Consider the following 22,013-nt stretch of genomic DNA (forward strand, 5'->3'; position numbering starts at 1 on the left):
AAAAAATTATTTTCCACTGTATATAGAAATTAAAATCAATGAAAAATCTAGCACATTCAAGACTATCCATACAAAAATAGAAATAAAAAGTGACATGTAAGTTCCTATGGTCCACAACTTTTAACACTTTCAAAATAACAGAGACTAGCCCAACTACTATAAATACCAACCTATTTTATATCATCATTTTACATTATAAATCTCAATACACTCCATCAAATCATTTTACATTCACCAATTTAGCAAAGTAGGTTATTTTTTGGTCTCAAAATGGCACCTCATGGAGAGACAATTGCAACGCCCAATGTTGGAAACCTTATCAAACCACCTCAACTCTCTAACGACAGCCTAAAAAGGACAATGTCTGAAATCACATACGAGTGGATGAACGATGATCATATTATCGATGCAAATTTAGCTCCAGTCCCTGAAGTAGAAAGCGCGAAATGCGAGTGTTGTGGCATGAGTGATGAGTACACATCCGAATACATCGATCGAGTTCGAAAAATATACTTAGGTAAGTGGATATGTGGGCTTTGTGCTGATGCAGTAAAAGAAGAGGCCCAAAAGAATGGAGGACAAAATCAACAAGCATTAACTACTCATATGAGTGCTTGTAGCAGCTTTAATAAATTTGGTAGGGCTTATCCAGTACTTAATCAAGCTGAGGCCATGAGACAAATGTTGAAGAAAAATACAAACAGAATTATGAGGGCAAAATCTATTAGTCCAAGGGATAGAATTATGCCAAAGAAGAGTGGAGGAATTACTAGAACAATTAGTTGTATTCCTGCCATTACTAAAGAGATAGGTGACCTTAATATAGCAATCTGATCGATAAGACACGCACCCTTGAGTTGTACCTTTTGCAATAACGTCTGTACTATAGTCGTCTTAATTTTCTGTTTATGTCTAAACTTTGGTGTAAATCCTATTACCCTTGTGAGTTTTTTTATGATAATTTTTTACTATTTTTACGTTTGTCTTAGTTTTTAACTTTTTCCTGATCAGGTTACTAGCTTTATAAAGTTATGTTTACCATACATACTACATCAGTGTCGGTAGTAATTATCCAGCAAGCACATAGAAAAGTATATGCATTTTCTATGTGTTCTAGACAGACCAATCGACATAGACTGAATCGTTAATGAGGCCGTGTGGATTGGCTTATAACCTGCTTATAAGTTGTTTTCAATTTTTTTTTGAGTGCTTGGCTGTAATGACCCGTTAGGTCATTTTGAGAAACGAGTCTTCCCCTTTTCATAGAAAATCCTTTTTGGTAGTAATTATCCAGCAAGCACATAGAAAAGTATATGCATTTTCTATGTGTTCTAGACAAACCAATCGACATAGACTGAACCGTTAATAAGGTCGTGTGGATTGACTTATAACCTGCTTATAAGTTGTTTTCAAAAAATTTTTTGAGTGCTTGGCTGTAATGACCCGTTAGGTCATTTTGAGAACGGGTCCTCCCCTTTTCATAGAAAATTCTTTTTGTAAATTTAAGTTGAAAATTTTGGACCTTTCGGTAACTTCGGTTAATTAATTGAGGGATAATTTTATAGAATTTAATTTAATTGGTGGGCTAAAGTGTTTATTTATTTAATACCCTATACCAATTTTCTTATATTTATTAAAATAGGTTAGTAGGGTTTGTAAATTTTAATACATAATTAGTTTGAGAAAGAAAAAAAAGGAGAATAGCGAGAAAGCGAAAGCAAAAGTTGAAAAAAAATACGGAGGAAGAAAAAAAAAGGTGAAAAAAATAAAGAAGAAGAGAAAAATAGGGGGGTTTATTCCAAAGTGTCAAGGTAATTATTCTCATCCTTTCCATTAAATTTTTATGTGATTATGAACATATTTTTAGGGTATATCGGTGGAGAAATAATGTTGAAATAAGAAAATATGACCCTAGGGTTCTTCACATAAAATCTTGATTTGGAGGTCGAACAACGATCCGTTTTAGCTGAAATTTGACATTTGAGTTTATTTTATCATGAATGAACATAATTGGAAAGAAAATTTCAGATTTGACTTCAATGACCCGGGATGATTTTTTAACCCAATTTTTTATCCGAAAATAAATATTGCAATATGGGTGTTATTGGATTCGTATTCTTATGAAGATTATGTATTTGAACAAATTTTGATCGTTCGGAAGCGTTACGAAAGGCTCAAGTTTTAAAGTGATTATTCAATTTAATTGAGGCAAGTGAATTTCTAAACCTCAGTTTAAGATTGTATATGCTTGTATTTCCGTGTTATGTGTACTGGAGTAATGTGTATTGGTGGAATTGATATGTTATGATTATGGATTTATTTTAGACATGTGAAATGACTATGTTGATGTGTGATAGGAAAAATTATTATTGTCATGTTATTATCGTGAATCATACGAACATAAATTGATTGCATTGGTTCTGACATACTGTGCTGAGACTAAAAATGATATGAAACAAAGGGGTCGGGCCACACGTTCCACGGCAGGATATGTATATTGAGGGGACGGGCTACACGCTCCGTGGAAGGTGATATGGACAGAAATATCCCCCGTGGATTCCGGACTGTAATTCAGCAGATGTGTACCGATAGGACAGACATGCATCATTTCATTGCATTGCATCGCATTTTGTTGATATTTGTGAATTCGTGTTTACCACTTATTGCTCTGTATATGTTGAATTTGACTTGATATGATTCACTTGATAAGACTATCGATGAATATTCGTGGACTGTATTGTTATTATTGTGTACAGTGTAGAGTTGGGCTGGTTTTATGAAGGTTGTAGTTGAGGAGGTTCGGTTGCGATCACAGGAGTACTTGTATCTATCGAACTTTGCTTAGTTTTAGCTATCTACTTGCTGAGTACCGTGTTGTTTGGTACTCACCCCTTGCTTCTACCCCGGACCTACTTGATCTCCTCGTGTTTTATACCACATCCGAAGCTATCATCTCGAGTGTTGAGGTAGCTGTTACATCCATCTAGCGGACACTTCTTACTCTTTTATTATGTTTTAGTCTTATTCTAGAGACAAAGACATTGTGACTGTATTTTCTTTCGTATTTCGATAATGTATTAGTGGCTTGTACACATGACAACCAGTCTTGGGAGATTTTGAAATTATTTATTTATTTTTGACTAAGTTAAACCTTGCATTATCTTAATTACTTTCGCATTTACTTTCCATTGAATTTTAGGCTAACTTGTCTCGGTGGGTTGAGATGAATACCATCACACCCGAATTCGGGTCTTGACATTGGCTGGCCAACTTAAAGTCATTTTATGCTTAAAATAATCTCCACTAAATAGTTGAGTTTATTTAAATGAACTTATTTTAAGTAGTTTATAAGTTGAAAACAACTTATAAGTCAAAAAAAAAAAAGTTGGCTGCACCTAAAAAAAATTTTAATTTATAAACAGTTTTCAACTTATAAGCTACTTAAAAATAAATCAATCCAAACAGGCTAAATATCAATACTAGAAAAAGAAGTTTCTCCCACCGTGAATCAATGAGAAGTTTGTGTTAGAAAATATGATTAACCAATCCATTTCCCACCACGAATTAATATGATGTTATAATATTGCAAAAAGGCAGCCAGATATGTAATAATGATTTAAAATTGCATAAGGCTTCAAATGACATAGCATAAAGTTGCCGAGTACCACAAGTCTTCATAATAAATAAGTTTCAACAAGCACAACTAGTTCAAAACGATTCTAAAAGGAGAATATTTAAGGGTTCTTAGGTTTAGTCTACTGATCCCTTTAAAAGAGGTGAAGAAAAGTAACTTAGACAAATGACCAGTTGACAAACATGAAACAGATACAATGAGCAGTATCTTCTTCATTCATAACTTTCCATGCCACTGCTCTCTCATAAGAAATTGGCCTGCTCATGCTTGACAAGCAAATTCCCCCTTGTAAACATGCAAAACCCTGTCATCAATAAATTACAATTAGAAACTGCAGCTGTCGTGATAAATCTTCAAGCAAATCTAAACATCACTAAGCTGCTGCTTACAAGGATTGAATAATCAATTTATTATAAAAGGGACATGCAACTCAGTGCACTAAGATTCCGTTAATCACATCTACATTAAATATTTTCCACATAAAAGGAGTACCAACCTGTTGCATTATCTGTGGGAACTCAGTGCAGAGGTTCTTCTTTCCATGATCATCAAATATTTTCTCCAAGGTAATATCTTGAAGTGCAACCAAGGTTGTCTCGAGCATGTCAAGACCAGCCTGATTTGCAAAGGTGAAAACTGGCAAAGCCTGCAGAAATAATTGATTCAAAATTTCATGTACTCAGAAGAACTAAAAGGTAAGAGTGCTGCAATTAGAGTGTTTTGAACAAGCAAAAAAATAATTTGAGATTGACGTATGTTTACTTTGCAACGCATGAGAAAGAGAAATATCAAAACAGGATTTGGGAACAAACCTTAGCAGAGCAGCAGATAATAGCATCTGAGTGATGCCATAGGCTTTTGAGGATTGATTCACTTCCTTGATCAGTACTCGATTTCAGAAGCTCCACGCCCAAAAAGCACCTAAAGAGAAAAAAATATATCCACAACAGAGACTGATGTTAAACACAGAACATAATTACATGCAGACAAACAACCGTAGATTTCCATTCTAGTAACATCCCATAGAAAAAATAGCTTACGAAAAAGAGGATTGAACTATTCCTACTTCAGAGGAAGGTCAATCATTTCTTTTGATGAACCAATTTCTGGAAAATGACACTCGTAATAATCTTAACCATTATACATTTAAATCAACTAATGTTGCCTGGGTGAAAATCATTAATTAGTGTGCTCCTATGTTAGACACACGTGCAAGTATATACCACAAACCTGTAACTTTGGCAGATCCAGCGAGCTAATGTATGTGCTTCAGGTGTCCCCAATGGAAAACGAAGACCTCCATGAGAACCCAAGTGAGAGGGTGAAAGTGCTAATGCAACTCTCTGAACAGAAGAAATAATGCTTCGGACATATTGTCGAGTCATTGAAGCAACACTCTCTTGCATGTGGCTTTCAAAAGCAAATTGGAAAGCAATTGTCATGACAGATCTTGCTGTGCCACCACTAGTGTGAAGGTCATTGGACACTTTGTTTTCCGCTGGGCCAGTCTCAAGAGCAGAAGTAAGATCAAGGGTACGATTTGGACTGGATGCCTCCTGCACAAAGGATGCATATTGGCAAAAACATGGAGGATAACAAACCAAATGAACAAATACCTAAAAGAATAAGCACTAATTGGTGAATACAAACGCTAACCTTTCCAGATTCAAGTGAAATAATGCGAAAACCAGACGGAAGCAATGGTGCATCATCAGCAAAAGAGGCATCAATAGGAGCAAATACAAGTTCGGCACAAGTTCCAACAGCATTTTCATCCATTCCACTGCATAGCTGCAAAATTTTCCTCAGATTATAAATTCTTCCAATTCAAAGATAGATATTCTTATAATCCACAATTTAAGTAGATGCAAGAAATTGAAATAATTTCTTCAAATAAATTTTTTATAAATTAAATTTCATTTAGGTGAAAATATGGACAGCAAAAGCACTCATCTTACACGTGTACAGAAATAAAACTTACTTGCAATAGAAACATATCTCGTGGCATTATAGCATCCTCAGGAGAATGGCCTTCCAACTTAATGACTTCCAGCAACTATAAGCAAAAAGAGAGCACGTTATCTGCAACTAGGTTGAGAAACCACTAAAAATCTCCAAACAAGACTGACCGGAACAGTTCAAATAAATTAGGCAGGCCAACAGTGCAGATTAAATAAAACTACTAAGCTTGCCTCTTCATGCTCAACGGTGTGTGCAAGTGGAAGTATCACTTGACCCCCGAAGTTACCAACTCGAGCTCCAGGTAAGCTGCAAGGACCAACTTTAATGGCTGCAGCAGCATAAGCATCTATATTGTTGTCTGCCCATTCAGATCGGTGTTCCCGCAGGAACCTGAGAAGAATAGCAGGAGGCACATTCTGGACAACAAAAACAAGAAGACTGAGTTAAAAAGCAAAACAGACAACATGGTCAGCAGCCAACCCTCCCCATCCCCAAGCACGTCTATCAACTTATAAAACAAACAGGAAACCTTTTAATTATCTACTTAAACAACTATGAAATCAGCAATTCAATTTAATAGATTCAGCATCAACATATTGAACAAGCAGACCTGTAGAAGCATTGATGCTTTGGCACACATAACCGCATTGCTCATCGGTGAGAATCCATTTGAAAAAGAAAGGTTTAAGCCCATCAACTTGTCAGGAGAAGAGTTCACAAGGATGGTAACATCATCCATTCCATCACTATCAAGCATTGACCAGCCCTCATCAGCTATACCATTAAGAGCCTCATTGAAGCCTCTGCCAAAATAATTCACAGTTTTGAATGACAGAATAATAAGAGAACATTGAAAGAGAATCCATCAAAAAATAGGTCATTCAAACCTGCTCAGCCTCTGGCTTAATGCGCGTAGAGCTGCTGGTCGTCTTCCCCAGTTAGTGACATTAGTCTGTGACACCTCCTGTGCAATCTGTCTGAGGTAGCGTAGTGCCTGCAAGGAGGGTGTAAAGAGTCACCAAAATGCCAAAAGTATTCTCTAACCTTGCACGTGGTATGGAATCAATTTGAACAGAAGTTCTTACAGCCACTGTCGTCTTCTGAGCCAGCACTGCTGATGACTCATAAAGTGGGCGTAACACTTCTGGCACACTCCATGCCTAACAATAATAATAATATTGTCAACCATAACACTGCATAACTAGGCACGGTGAAGGAGAACAGGAAATATGGACAATAACTTTACCTCTAAATTCATATGATCAACAATGTGGATAATTGAACCACCCCCCTCACAAGGTCTAATCAGGTATCCACTGGGTAGGATTTCTGCTCTCACAAAATTCTGAACAGGTGGCATACTCGGACCATTTTGAGTATTTCCAAGTGACCTTTCGCACACCTGGGTGTTTTATTAAATGAGACATGTTAGTTCAGAAGAATCTGAATGCAGAAAGTTAAAATACGTGCAGTTGCAATTGGAGAAAATACACCATTTGGCTTGTGGAGAAATTATTCCCAGGCATCCTGTTATAAACAAAAGCCACTAATATATACAAGGATGGATTGCTATTTCTGCCGGCACAATGAAGTGACACTTAACTAACATCAGAAGAAGAAATTTACATATTTTGCAGGACTTGCTAGAATATATTTTTTAAGAGAAGAACATTATACATAATGAAACCATACCACGAGACTGCCATCATCCATAACAGTTGTATAACGTAAGAGCCAGACGTCACGGGCAGGTGCCAACGTCGTTGGTGCATAAAGCTAAAACCAAAAATTTAAAGATCATTAAGAAGGTACAAAGGGATTGAATGCACAAGCACGAGAAACAACAGTAGAGTAACCTACCTGCATGTAAAGGAGTTCAATGGTTCCACCATTGGCAGTAGGCAGCACATTGAGAACTTCAACAACCCGGCAGTCACGAAACCACGATGGTCGATCCTTAAGGATTTCGGAGACCTAGAGGGATCTCAGACAATTAATTTCATATTACAGAGCCAGAAACATAAATTTCAAAACAGATAATTAGCTTACCCTCGTTGGCTCTAGACCAACCAGGCCACAAGCTCTTGCTGCCACGCCAGTGCAACCATGAGAAATAGCAATGATTCCAATGGAATCCGGACCAGGCTATTCATTTCAAGAGAGAAATGATTAGAAAGAGTTAAACCAGCACTAAGAATTTGTAACAGACATAATATGGCTACAAAAAAAGGAGACTGGAGATGTGTAGTGATATATTAATGCCCTCATGGTAAGTGGGGGGTATTGTACCACCATTTTGCCATCACAACTCACAAACAAAAGCCCGAAGGATGACAGCTTTTATCATAAATATGAGCCTAAGAAAATACATTGATGCTGATATAGCAATCTAAAAACTGTTATAATGCAATTTCGCAATATCTTTTATACATTAATGATAGCTGACAACTTCAAAAGAGGGCAACATTCATACTCTCTCTACTGTGGACCGACCAAGTCCCCTGTCGGGCTATAAAATAAGATAAAATTTTTATACTAATTGATTGACTGGTAAGAAGAGCTTCCACGGGAAGTAAAAATCTATGGCAGTTATATCCTTGACTGATATAGTTGGCCAAAAGGAATTGGCCAGTGTTTGGTAATTTATTGACATCTTTATGAAGAAAAGTGAAGCACCAATATCTTGCATTTGGCTCTAACACTTGGTAATACAGCTACACATTACAGGCATGAATGAATAATTAAAAATTGTGTTTCTCTCTAAAGGACAAATTTCCATTTTAAGGCTCCTACGCTGGTATAATATGTACTTGGATTCCATTCAGTTCCACACTGAATTCAGATTAAACAATATATGAGTTACGCATTTTAATGAGTACTAAAAGTATATTAATAAGAAAATGACTGCCAAACCCTTGAATATTAGGAACTAGAATTATTCCAAATATAATAGTCCAGGTAACCAAACTCCTCTTGATGATAGGTAAAGCTCTTAAAAATATAATTCCAACATACAGAATTTTCTTCCTTACCCGTCCACTACCTAGTTAATAAACAATTCAATAATACTATCTCTGTTTCAGTATACGTGACACTATTTCCTTATTAGTCCATTCTTAAAAAATGGCACTTTTATTTGGAAACATCTAACTATAAACTTCATATTTTACACTCAATGAGAAAGCTTTTTAGTAACACAAATGTAATTCCATGATTAATACCACAAGTTCCAAAATGTGACAGTCACACAAAAGTTACGGCATGTTTAAAGATATCAAATTTCGGTAGTCTCCCTTTTTACTTAAACTATTTACTTTCGAAAACAACCTATTTATCTTCGTGAGGTAGTCGTAAGATCTGCGTACACTCTAACCTCCCCAGACCTTACTGATGGGAGTGGAATTTCACTGGGTATGTTGTTGTTGTTGTGTGTGACGACTCAAACTATCTCACATGAATTGAAACAGATGGAGTAATTCATTAAACTACTACAGTAAAAAGGCATTACTTTAATTTAAAAATACCTTCATTCCAGGCATTTGGACCCACTCAACAGCAGTTCCAGTAGCCTTTGAAAGAAACTCTGTTAAAGTTTCTTCTGCAATGGACAAAAGTCTGGAACAAAGCACAAATACATTGCCATAAGCCACAAACACAAAAAAACAAGGGAAATGGTCACAAAGCACAATGTTTACAAGAAGAAAAGGACCCAACAACTGTAATCCCGCTCAACTCACCCTGCAGGACTAGCATCCCTCGGCGGATGCTGAGATGTCAAGTGGTGCTGACCACTAGTCACCACTGATTCACAACTGGTGTCTTTGGTAGCAAGCGGTGTCTGCATTTCAGTTGAGAAATTATGTAAATTACAGTTCAATTTAAGCCACATTAGTTAGATTGAAAAGAGCAAAAATGGTTTTAAATTCTTACACTCTGCCTGCGAAAGTAGCCATTTTCATACACCAGTTGAGAAACTTGCTTCTGTAATCTGTCATTCTCTTCCATTAATAGCTTGTTCATTGCCGTCAGCTTCCTATTCACAGACTGAAGCCTCGACGCCTCTTTCCTCTGTTTCTCCCTGCATCTATATTTATCCAAAAATTGAAAGAAAAAAAACAGAAATTAGCTAGTGTATGCATATAGATTTAGTTGAAACTTTAAAAATGTGCTTTTGAAGGTTGTTGAAAATGGTTTTAAGCATTTGGACATGCATTTTAGTTGGAATTTTTTTAAGTTTCACCCAAAAACTTGGAACTTAGAAAAAAAATTGAAGATCAATTTTCAAAAAACTGACCAAATTTCATGAACGAGCTTTTCATTCACACACAATTAGTAGGAACGGAAAAAAAGAGAGAAGAAAATGAAAAGGGAAATGCAGATTGTTGAACAAAGAATAAATAATCAAGAACATTTTTGTTCAGGGAACCCAAGAATGGAACTTTTTTATGCACATAACTTCAAATGCAGTTTTTTAGACAGTAACTAAGATAGATTTAGAAAGAAAAATAGTTAAAGTGGAGAAAAAAGGGAACCCAAGATTGGATTTTTTAAATTATTACTAGTAAGATTTAACAAGAGAATAGAAGACGTATATAGTACCTTCGATTCTGGAACCAAACTTTGATTTGCTTAGGTTCAATGTTAGAGAGGATAGGACATTCTCTGATAAGCTGCTGACGGCGCATTGAACTTGGTTTAGGACAATCATGATAAAGCCTCTCAAGGGCTTCAACCTGCTCAGGTGTATACCGGACATACTTGCCGTTATCCAACACTGACTTACCATCCTTGCAGGAAGCCATTCTTAAAAAATCTTGCAAACTTAAATGCCCTTTATGAAGAAAAATAAAAACAAGTTCTGGTACTCTGCTTCTTCTTCACTTTTGTCTTCACAACAATTCAAGCGTTTTTAGCATAATTCTTTGTTTTTGAGGTCTGAACAAAATGAGAATGTCTTGAAGTGACCTTTACTTGGTAATACTAAAAGAGAAAAACCAATTTACCAAACTGAAACGGCACTAGACAACTTGTGTCTTTCGATTTCAGAGCTTCCAATAAACTACTAAAAATACACTCTTTCCCTACTTATCTTTCACCATTACCCAAAAAAAAAAAAAAAACCCAAAAACAATTTCTTTAATAACATGCCATACATTTCCTTTGGATCTTGAAACAAGATAAGAAGTGAGAAATACACTAAAAGATCCAAGCTTTATACTTCAGAAGATAAAAACAAATGAAACCCAGAAACAGATCTTCATGTACCTAAAAATTGGAGCATCTTTAAGAGTTTTAACAAAAAGTAAACCAACCCCATCAGCCCCCTATCAATTTTTCAAAGACTGCAAAGGAAGATCTTATAGGCATGATGAGATATTATCAGAAGGCGGATCTTGGACTGGTTAACAATGAATGAAATTGAGTTAAAAGGGGGGTAAATGCAAGAGGGAAAAAAAGATATAAACCCCGGATTTGAGAGCGACCCAGAGAGAGAAAAAAGTCTTTTTATTTGGATTTGGGAAAGTGGGTATCTTCACAAGTGAGAAGCCATTGTATATCAATGGTCCGTCTGTCAACTTCTTTCGGCTTTAAGGACAGTGGGGGTATGGGGTGAGGCGTAGGGGGTGGAGTGGGGTACGGGGAGGATATTCTCGCTTCTTTTTACTACTATTTTCAGGCCAATCACCCTATACTACACTACTAGTACTAATACTACTCTGCTGACCTCTCTTCGTCGCACCAGATTTAGAATACATCTGATTAAGACATTTTATGACCATTATGCCCTTGTCATTTTCAAAAAAAAAAAAATGCTTATATTATTTTAAATTTTAAGTTATTTTAGGTTGTTGAATTTTTACTCCTTGTCTCAATTTAACTGTTTTAGTTTCTATTTTAATTCATATTTAGTAAGTTTTTCAATTTCAGTCTTCTATTTTGCAAGTTTAATACCATTAAATTTGAAAGACTATACACATTTTTAATTTAAAACTACAAGATTTAAAAATCTTACTTTATTTCTTAAAAAAATTATATTCACTTAAACTAAGACGCTTAAATTGGACAAAAAAGATACTTTTCACTTATGCAAATTAGATTAATGAGATTAATGGTTCAATCTATTGGAAACAATTTTTCGACCTCCTAAGAGAAATAAGATATGCGTACACACTATGCTTCTCGAACCCTATTTATAGAATTACGTTGGATATGTTGTTATTGTTGTCGTAGATCGATGATTTTTTATGCCTTTATGGTAAGACACTTTATTTCTCACGTCAATACACGTGAAATTTTTTTCATCTCATGGTATGTTTCGTTTTAAAATAGTTAATGATGCTTGTGTCAGAATAGCTCACGTCCCTCGACATGCGACTTTTCTCTTGATCTTGCATGAACGTAGGATGTTTCGTGTGTCAATTTTTTCTTACTCGGTCTTTTTGTCTGTCGTCACTTATACGTATTTTTATTGAGTGTTTTTGTCGAAGAAATTGTCTTACTTCCTATTTTGATATATATATATATATATATGCATTTTAAGATCACTAGATTTAAAGAATTATACACATCTTTAATTTTAGACCACAAGATTCATTAGCATTTCTTTATTACTCATACACATTGTATCCAAACAAATTACGGTGTTTAAATTGGGATAAATAAAGTATTTTTTTCACTTATACAAATTAGTTTACAGAGATTGTTGATTCAGTTTATGGGATACAACCTCTTTATCTTTCAAGGAAGAAATAATATATGTATGTCGAATTTCATTTTGTGGAATTATACAGAATATGTTATTGTAGTTGTTGTAAATCGATGACTTTTTATGCTTTTATGATAAGATATTTATTTTTCATGTCAATACACGTGAAGTTATTTTCATCGTATGGTATGTTTCGTTTTGAATAGTTAATGATGTCTCTGTCAGAACAGCTCACGTCCCTCGACATGCGTCTTTTTTCCTGATCTTGCATGAACGTAAAATATTTCGTGTGTCGAATTTTCCTTTATCAGATTCTTTGTCTATCATCACTTATACGTGTCTTTTCTTGAGCGTTTTTTGTCGAACAAATAATCTTTTTAAAATTATTATGAAATAAAATTATTGAAGCAACCTTTAAATTTCATATTTGAAAAATTACTTAATTATTAATATTGTTTTTTATAGTTTTCTAAATACTCTATTGTGAATAAAACATTATATGACAAACAAGAAAATATTAATATGATAAAATCACATCGAATTTGGCATATATCTTTGTTTGAAAAAGGAAGAGACCTTTCACGTTAAACTAAAAATACAGAGTTCGAATCTTCAAAAAGAATTCTCCTATAGAAATTTTCATTTTAATGAATCTTATGGGATATAAATATATTTATTATTGTTGTTGTAGATCAGTGATTTTTTATGCCTTTGAGGTGAGATATTAATTGTCTACGTGAATTTTTTTTCATTATATAATATATTTCTTTTTGAAATAGTTAATGATGCCCGTGTCAGGACAGCTCATGTCCCTCAACATGCGGTTTTTCTCTTGATTTTGTATGAACGTAGGATGTTTCGTGTGTCGAATTTTCCTTTATCAGACTTGTCATCACTTATACGTGTCTTTTCATGAATGTTTTTATCGAAGAAATTGTCTGTTTTAAAACTATTATGAATTGGAATTATTGAAGTAGTCTTTAAATTCATTTTTGAAAATTTACTTAAATATTAATATTATTTTCAGTTTTCTAAATACTCTATTGTGTATAAACATTACATGACAAACAAAGAAAATATTAATACAATAAAATCACATCAAATTTGGCATAGATTTTTTGTTTGAAAAAAGGAAGAGACATCTCACGTTAAATTAAAAATACACGTTCAAATTTTCAAAGGGAATTCTGCTGTTTCCATTTTAATGAGTCTTATGTGATATAAATATAAACTAATTGAAGTTCAAGTATATTAAGTGAGAATAAATAAATAAAAATAAAAAGGGAGTAGGAAAAGGGTAGAGAAAAAGAAATGTGAAAATAGTGTTTCAAGAACAATATTTTAGGAGGGCAAAAGAGGAAAAAGAGAATACGATATGGAAGGGAAAGAAAAAGGAGAGGCATGGGAAGTATGCGTGGGACACAGAGGACAAAATGATGAGAAATTTTGCATGCGCCTCGATACTCTGATTCCCTCTTTATTTCTTTCTGTTTGTTGCTACGCATAGCCACTACTTTACGTGTACACTTTAATTTTTTATCTAAATTATTATACACTTCTACCTTGTACTCGTACAAAACCAACTTTTATATCCAACTACTCTCCATCTATGTGTCCTCTTTTAATTTGATAGGAGTATTTAATTTAAAAAGATAATTTTTTTTATTCTTGTAATTGTCAATTAAAAATAGGCAAATCTCATCATTATAAATATATCTAGTGTAAAATTGAAAGTATATTATAGTATAGTGCAGGAATTTAGTAATGCTGGCCTATCCTATACCGGATCAGATGTAGAGTTGTGAGAAATTAAACTCTTGATAGAAAATAACATTTTCAGATATTTTATGTGTAGAAATAATAGAGGGAGAAAATATCTTTAATATTTAGTTGTTTCTTGTCTTGGATTTTTATTTTATTTTAGACATTTATAAATTGAATTCTGACAAGTAAAACATACTAATATCCACAACTATTTAATTATTAAAGAGAATTTCATTTAAGGGAGTTAAGATTATTCTTTTAGTAGTTATTATTTTTAAAATTAATTTTCTAAGTCCCTTGATGAAATTATAAGAAATATTACTCGTATGATTTTAATATATTAATTATTGTCTAATTTAGTAGTAATAATTTATAATTGTTAATTTTCATATGTAAAATAGGCCTGTGGTGGACCTGCAAGTCATTCTCGCATACGACATAAAAATGACAGAAGTTACATTGACATGGACAAGAATCATGTCACTCACTACACAACATATATGTATGACAATTGCGACAGATATAAGATGGAGACGAGTTGGTGGATCCGACTCCTAACATGATGCATCACTTTCTCATTTTCATTATCATACTTATATTCATTAATTCTACCTTGTTATAAAATAAATTATCTTAACAAATTAATAAAAAAGAGAAATAATATGAGAGAGAAAGAAAATTGAGAGAATTTTTAGTATTGTATTGTTATTTTCTTTCATAGATTGAATGTCTTTTTATAGGCAAATTTTACAAAAAAATAATAATAGACTACAATATAAAAACGCCTGAATTTACTTTTTAGCACATATCTTATATTAATATATATCAATGTCAGGTGATTTGGTTCATAAATACGATTATAACGCAAGAGTACTATAAGCAGAAGAAGATAGAGATTATTTAACGGGGGTAACTAAAACCTTGAGAATTATTTATTTTAGTGTCTGACGCAAGATTTTAAAATCATGTGTGATTAAGTAATATTGAGATTGGGTGCTCAATTAATATTTTTGCGTGAATTATTAATTTTGTTTAGGCTTATGTGTACTTGTTATGACACTCTTTCCGTTTTTATTTACTTGTCAATTTTGACAAATCAAGAAACGATAATATTTTTCTTTTTATTATATCGTCAATTTATTAACATTGAGTTAATGTATTTGAAAAATATAGTGAGTAAATATATCTAAAATTCTGTCAATTAACAAAAGTAAAATGATAAACTCACTCTATCAATTATTGTTTTTTTAATAAGTGTATCAAATCAAAATTTGACATGCAATAGGAAATGAAGAGAGTATTTTATTTAGACGGTCAAAGTAAGTTGTGTTTCGATTGAATGTATACATTAACTTTTAACAAAGTGTTTCCATTAGAGTTTTTTAATTTTAATTTTGAAATAAAAAAAAAAAAAGAAGAACAGACAACACTATTTGGGAACTTGAGTCATCCAATATGAGTATAGTGAAAAAAGTCCATTTTTACCTCTAATGTTCCAATCTATTGTTATTATTTTATACGATGTCTAAACCATCTTAAATTCATTTTCCTTATCCTATCCGGCATAAAGGCAACTCCCGCTTTGTTGGGTATGACTTTGTTCCTATCCATGTGAGCATTCCCCTCTTATAATGCATGTATTATTGACTAACCAACACTTTATCTCATACAACAATGTTGGTATAATTATCATTCTGTAGAACTTATCTTTAAACACTACAAACACATTCTTATCACATGGTACTCGAAGATAAGCCTTCCAAATATAATTTTAAATATAAGTTTGATAATAAATAATTTACAAGAATTGTTATACGAAAATTAAAATAAGGTAGGTAAATGCAGTACAATAAAGATTATGTCTTTTAATGTATTTTTAATTATTTGTCTTAATTTCTATTTTTTTGAAAACTCTTCAATTTTAACTTTTCACACGATATGTAGGTCACAAGATTAAAGAACATTTTAATAGATTCTACATATCTTTGATTTAAGACCACAAGATTCATTATACATATATATTGTATAAGTTAGGTTTCTAAAATATTTTGTATATAAAATATGTATATAAATTGTATGCATATAGTAATTCTGATAAAATACACATAAATTGCATAAAATTTGATAAAGCATGATATATGTATAAAATTGTATTAGTATTGGCAGGAGGCTGCGCACAAAGGGAAGGGTTGTGCACAAACGCTTTTTCTCAGATTTGCTATAAATCTTAAGAAAACTTGTTTGTTTGGTGAATAAGAATTTTTTTTAGCTTTAAATTTAATAATATAGAATTTTATTTAATTATATGGAAAATCCAAATATAAATTGATAGATACTCATACACCTGATCTTAGTTTAAAAGTGTGTTTGGATGGAGCTGATCATGTTTGTTGGCCCATTTAGGTTCATTATGATTACTTTGGAAATATATTTTGGGTTCTGGGTAACATTTATTAGCCCAATTAAGTTCCTTATTGGATCATTTGTAACGATCTAGAATGTTATTGAATGAGACCAGGGAAAAGAACGCTTGTATTCAAAAAGGAAAATTATTTATAAAAGGTTATTCTTTACTTTTATATTTCTTATTTTTAATTACTAATTTACGTTTACTTTTTAATACCATCAAAGTATATATATATTCTGATGATATTAAAGAGGAAGAAGTCGTGCTTTAGTAAAAACACTATTTACTTACTCCCTCATAGCATTAGGGTATACATATAATAGACAATATTTCAGTGAAAGGACTGTTCAAGGATGAATAAACAATGGTTCAATAAATAGAACAATGGATAATCGAAAAAATAGTTTGGACCATAAATTTAATCAAGATAAATAGTTTGGATTGAATCCAATTTGATTAAATATTGTACCTAATATGTATATTTAATTTGTGTAGTTTTCCCACAAGACTCTGGTAGTCTTTATTAGCCCAATTAGTTTTCTTGACCTTATTAACCCAATAGTAATGTTTGCATTGGTATTACTTGGTCGATATTTAGGCGGTGATGGAAATCATATTTATGTTTTAAATAGTTCATAAAGGAAGTGCACAAATAATTGATTTATGGGTCCGATCATTTTGTACGTGAAATGTGGTAAGTAAAAATATTTCATAAGTTGGGAAATTTCATGAGATTTTTGTCTCATTTTTCTTTATGGAATAATAATTTTATCATCTCAATATAAATGATAAAATAGATAATTTTCTAAAATTAGCTATTATATCTCAAATCAAACACGAAACAAATTAATTTCAAACAACCCCTAAAGGATAACCTAAATTCTTAATTTCTTGTAATTTTAGCCGTATTTAAGTGTCTTTAGAGTTAGGTGTCTGAATTTTGATTTGTCAAAGCTTAATTTCAGATAATTTGAAAGTACTCAAACTTCTAACAAACACATAAAAAGTTTGGTCAAATAAATTTTAAATATTTTTATTCGAAATAGCGTGTGATTGTATAATTATTTTAAAGTAACATGAAATTTAATAGTTAGTCTGTTTATTTATATAGTTTTTCCTTTTTCTTAAAACTATTTTATTTTAGAAGTTCTCATTTTTTTATTCAATTTACGGAATTTTCGGGGCAAAAAGAATTCCAGGGAAGTCAAAGGCTCTCTGGTGTCGTTCCGCCACGTTTGACAACGTGGACAAGTTTTGTGGGCCATTTTATGACTCGTCATGTTTTTATTAGTTAAAATTACGTCACCAGTAGACCCCAGCAAATAAATAAATTGTGAAGAAGACCTAAATTACGATTTTGGACCCACTTTCGGATTTACTGGGCCTGTAGTGTTTTTATCCCGTCAAGTTGACTTTGGATTGATTCATCTCTCTCCGGCGAGGCTTCGTCGATCGCCGGCGAAATCACGGCGTAAGTTATCTTTCTTTACAGTGATCCTTTTTTATATATATATAATTTGATTAATTTTTCGTTGTTTGCTGTTTTTACTCGCATAAAAGTGGTGGTATCGAAAAGAGAACAGTAGAATAAGCCCTGTTTGAATATGCAGTTGCTATTGTTCACAAAAGCGCTTCGATTAGTGTTTATCTGTTTATGTAGCTTTGATGTTCAATTTTAGCAAAAGAAATTACGCTGGTCCAATCACAATTTTAGTTTTATTTTGCTTCCGCAGGACTTGAAGAAAAAAAGTATTTGACTAAAATTTTCGTATATATTTTCTCGTCATTTTTGACAGAAAATTTTACAACATATAAAAATGCCTATTATTTCCAAACGGTCTAAAATTTTTAAACGATTAAAAAGAAAATAGGTCAAATTGACCTTCGAAAATTAGAAGGGGAATTATTGTATGAACAACAAAATCAAAATTATCGTGCACGTTATCTAAAGAAAAGAAAATGAGAAGAAATATTTGAAAATATATGTTGGTGAGATTCTAAGATCAATTGCTCTTTCTGTCCCAGTAGTGAGACAGTTTGACTCAACAAATTAGTTTTACTCATGAATATTTCTCGAAATGTAATGGTAACTTAGGTAATGTTAATGAAATCTCACTTTCAAAAATTCTATATATGAATTTTAGCAATGAGCCGAGAGTCTATTGGAAACAAACTTTCTACTTGTGTGAAGTGGTAAGGCTGCGTACACGCGACTCTCCCCAGACCCTACTTGTGGGATTACACATGATATGTTGTTGTTGTTGTTGTTGTTGTTGAATTAGCAATGAGGTGTGTGTATAATTTGGTCTTATTTTCCCATGTCTAAAAAGTTATTGAGTTAGCAATGAGGTGTGTGTATAATTTGGTTTTATTTTCCCATGTCTAAAAAGTTATTAAGCAGTTACCTGATTTTGGAACACAACTCCTGTCATCTTTACTGGAGTGAAATGAGACAGGCTTCAGCTTCTTATCTCTTTTGAATGATACATCGCATATTTAGTAACATCCATCCTGTTTCTTAGTGTTCTTTTTAATTTCACTGGTAGCATAGAGCTAAAGCTCAAACAAGTGATCTTGTTCTTTTTGAATTCTTAAGAATCTGAACAGTGCAAGATCATATTTTGTTGATTTGTCTAATATAAAGACACTGCAAATATGACTCTGCATCATTAAATATGATCAAAAGAGCATTACTAAAAGATGAATGTGAAACTATTTGAGCAAAAGTTTCTTCTTGATTCTTCAGTATCGGTTATCCATGTTTTAACAGTTCATCTAGGCATATCCTGCCTATGTCATTTCTCACCATTTGGTTGAGACAGTCGGATGCCCATAGGCAGCAGGTCTTCTCAAATATTCTTTCTATGATGGACATCACTGTTAGATTTATTTGGTTTTCACTAAAGTTTGTAATATTTTACCATACTCCCATTTATGGCATGCCACTTGTGTGATTCTCTAGTCTATGCTATTTGTCCTTCTTTCTTATTTTTTTGCCTTCATTGAGTTCATATGAAGATTGTCAGCTTTTGGTGCTGTTTGTTTTGCATCATAAAATTGCACATGCCTAGTGCTCAAAATATATTTATTCATCTTCTTCTGAATTCGTTATCAACTAGCATATTTTGATATTGTTCATGATTTTTGCCAGAGAGGATTTGAAACATCCAGTACAGAGAAATTAAGAAGCATCTGAAGGTTCATTTAACGGGAAAAGGAAAATGCCTTCACAGAAGATAGAAAGTGGGCATACTGACACGGTCCACGATGTGGCAATGGATTACTATGGTAAGCGTCTGGCAACAGCTTCTTCCGACTGCACCATTAAGATAACAGGGGTCAGCAGTTCGTCTTCGCAGCAACTGGCTACTATAAGTGGTCACCAAGGACCAGTGTGGCAAGTAGCTTGGGCTCACCCTAAGTTTGGTTCCCTCCTTGCTTCTTGTTCTTCTGATGGAAAGGTAATTATCTGGAAGGAAGGTACTCAAAATGAGTGGAGCTTAGCACGTGTTTTTGATGACCATAAAGCTTCAGTCAATGCAATAGCTTGGGCTCCTCATGAATTGGGCCTTTGTTTGGCTTGTGGATCTTCTGATGGGAACATTTCCATTTTCACTGCAAGATCAGAAGATGTGTGGGAGACATTACGAATCGATCAGGCTCATCCAGTAGGTGTTACATCTGTTTCGTGGGCGCCATCAACAGCTCCTGGCTCTCTTGTAGGCTCTGAACTGCTTAATCCTGTTCCAAAGCTTGCATCTGGTGGCTGTGACAATACAGTTAAAGTGTGGAAGCTTTTTGATGGAATTTGGAAGTTGGATTGCTTCCCAGCTCTTCAAATGCACACTGATTGGGTCAGGGACGTCGCTTGGGCCCCTAACTTGGGGCTACCAAAGTCAACTATCGCGAGTGCTTCTGAAGATGGAAGAGTGATTATATGGACCGTTGGTAAAGAAGGCAATCAATGGGAGGGCAAAGTGTTGAAGGATTTTGGTGCCCCCGTTTGGAGAGTTTCATGGTCGCTAACAGGAAACATACTGGCTGTGGCTAATGGCAATAACAATGTGACATTGTGGAACGAAGCAGTGGATGGTGAATGGCAACCAGTGACGACAGTAGATACATAAAGTTAGACACATTTTTCACCCTTGGGTCCAGAATATTTCTGGATATTCACTCATATTAAGGGGATTATATCAGATTAATAAAACTCTAGGTATTTTGCAATAGATAAAGGAATAAGGAAACTTGAAGTTGTTCATGAACTGTCTATTATCTTGATATATAGATTATGCTTCACTATATCAACGTGTTATATAACACCACGATCATGTGGTGTTTGACGGAAGAACAGATATGTTTGAGCAACCATTTCGTAGACTAGATTCACGTTTTCTATGTTGTCAAAGTATCTTTTGTTGGGAGGAGGAAACACCACAATTAAAGTTTGATATGACAATAAATATAAAAATAAATTGAACACGAGAATTTTACGTGGAAATCTCTCAAACAGATAGAGGGGAAAAACCACGGGGTAGAAGGATCTCACTATTAAAATATGGAGTACACTGCTCTCAAATACAACAAAAAAAATAATTAACACGTTTCTCTTGTAAAAGGAACAACTACTAAAGAGGACACTCAAGACTAAAATATTTATCTTGGTGTATAACTCTCTTTGTATTCTTACTCTCTTTTTCTGGGATGATTTAAATGAGGACAGAATACCCTTTATTTATAAGAAACAAAAACGCGTTTCTGTCAAAAGAGGAACGCGTTTTCTACGCGTTTAATTGTCAAAAGAAGAAAAACGCGTTTTTGCCACTTTCTTTTTTCCTTGTACGTGTTTTTTTTTTCAAAAAAGAAGTAGCAATTGTTGACTTCTTTTTCTTTCATTTTTCAAAAAAGGAGCAACAATTGCTGACTTCTTTTTCTTTCATTCTCCTACTTGAAGATTTAATTGAGAATCAATTAAGTCTTCACATCATTCTTTCTACCCAATTACAACAATGTTATGTTTCTGCTAGGCTAATAGAAAATTGACACCATATGAACTTGTTACTGTTGATCGGCTTCGTAAGCATATCTGCTAGGTTGTCATTAGTGTGAATTTTTTGAATATCCACACTGCCTTCTTCCACCTTCTCACGAACAAAGTGATACTGAACTCGTATGTGCTTTGTCCTTGAATGAAATGGTGGATTCTTTACAAGATGTAAAGCGCTCTGACTGTCATAAAACAGAGTAATCTTCTCTTGTTTGTGCCCGAGCTCCTCTAGTAACATCTGTATCCATATTGCCTCTTTGCTAGCTTTTGTAGCTGCTACAATTCTGCTTTCGTCATAGATGTAGCCATGATAGATTGCAGTTTTGAAACCCACCTTACAACTCCTCCAGCAAAAGTAAACACATAACCTGTGGTGGACTTACATTTATCAAGATCACCTGCATAATCTAAATCAACATAGCCTTTAACAGTAAAGTTTGATCCTCCATAACATATTGCAACATCTGAGGTACCCTTGATATATCTCAGAATC

The 22,013-nt window shown here is 33.6% G+C and overlaps 3 protein-coding genes across 3 annotated transcripts; 2 read left to right on the forward strand and 1 right to left on the reverse strand.

The window, feature by feature from the left end:
* Window positions 1–207: 207 nt before the first annotated feature.
* On the forward strand, window positions 208–971 carry LOC129895724 (uncharacterized). The gene has a single exon (XM_055971480.1). It carries the CDS (start codon window positions 271–273, stop codon window positions 832–834), a length of 564 nt encoding a protein of 187 aa, XP_055827455.1. The 5' UTR covers window positions 208–270; the 3' UTR covers window positions 835–971.
* Window positions 972–3,604: 2,633 nt separating this feature from the next.
* On the reverse strand, window positions 3,605–11,156 carry LOC129894999 (homeobox-leucine zipper protein ATHB-15). Its single transcript, XM_055970611.1, has 18 exons — window positions 10,196–11,156; window positions 9,527–9,680; window positions 9,334–9,434; window positions 9,121–9,211; window positions 7,646–7,741; window positions 7,457–7,570; window positions 7,289–7,372; window positions 6,843–6,998; window positions 6,682–6,756; window positions 6,484–6,590; window positions 6,207–6,399; window positions 5,827–6,012; window positions 5,616–5,690; window positions 5,291–5,425; window positions 4,865–5,190; window positions 4,447–4,555; window positions 4,131–4,280; window positions 3,605–3,938 (listed from the first exon to the last, which is right to left on the reverse strand). The coding sequence occupies exons 1-18, from the start codon at window positions 10,396–10,398 to the stop codon at window positions 3,792–3,794; spliced, it is 2,502 nt and encodes an 833-aa protein (XP_055826586.1). The 5' UTR covers window positions 10,399–11,156; the 3' UTR covers window positions 3,605–3,791.
* Window positions 11,157–17,841: 6,685 nt separating this feature from the next.
* Window positions 17,842–20,886, forward strand: LOC129896713 (protein transport protein SEC13 homolog B-like). The gene is made up of 2 exons (XM_055972666.1): window positions 17,842–17,944; window positions 19,625–20,886. The coding sequence occupies exon 2, from the start codon at window positions 19,695–19,697 to the stop codon at window positions 20,598–20,600; it is 906 nt and encodes a 301-aa protein (XP_055828641.1). The 5' UTR covers window positions 17,842–17,944; window positions 19,625–19,694; the 3' UTR covers window positions 20,601–20,886.
* The last annotated feature ends 1,127 nt before the right edge of the window (window positions 20,887–22,013 follow it).

The sequence above is a fragment of the Solanum dulcamara genome, chromosome 7 (assembly GCF_947179165.1).
Source record: "Solanum dulcamara chromosome 7, daSolDulc1.2, whole genome shotgun sequence".
NCBI classification, from domain to species: Eukaryota; Viridiplantae; Streptophyta; class Magnoliopsida; order Solanales; family Solanaceae; genus Solanum; species Solanum dulcamara.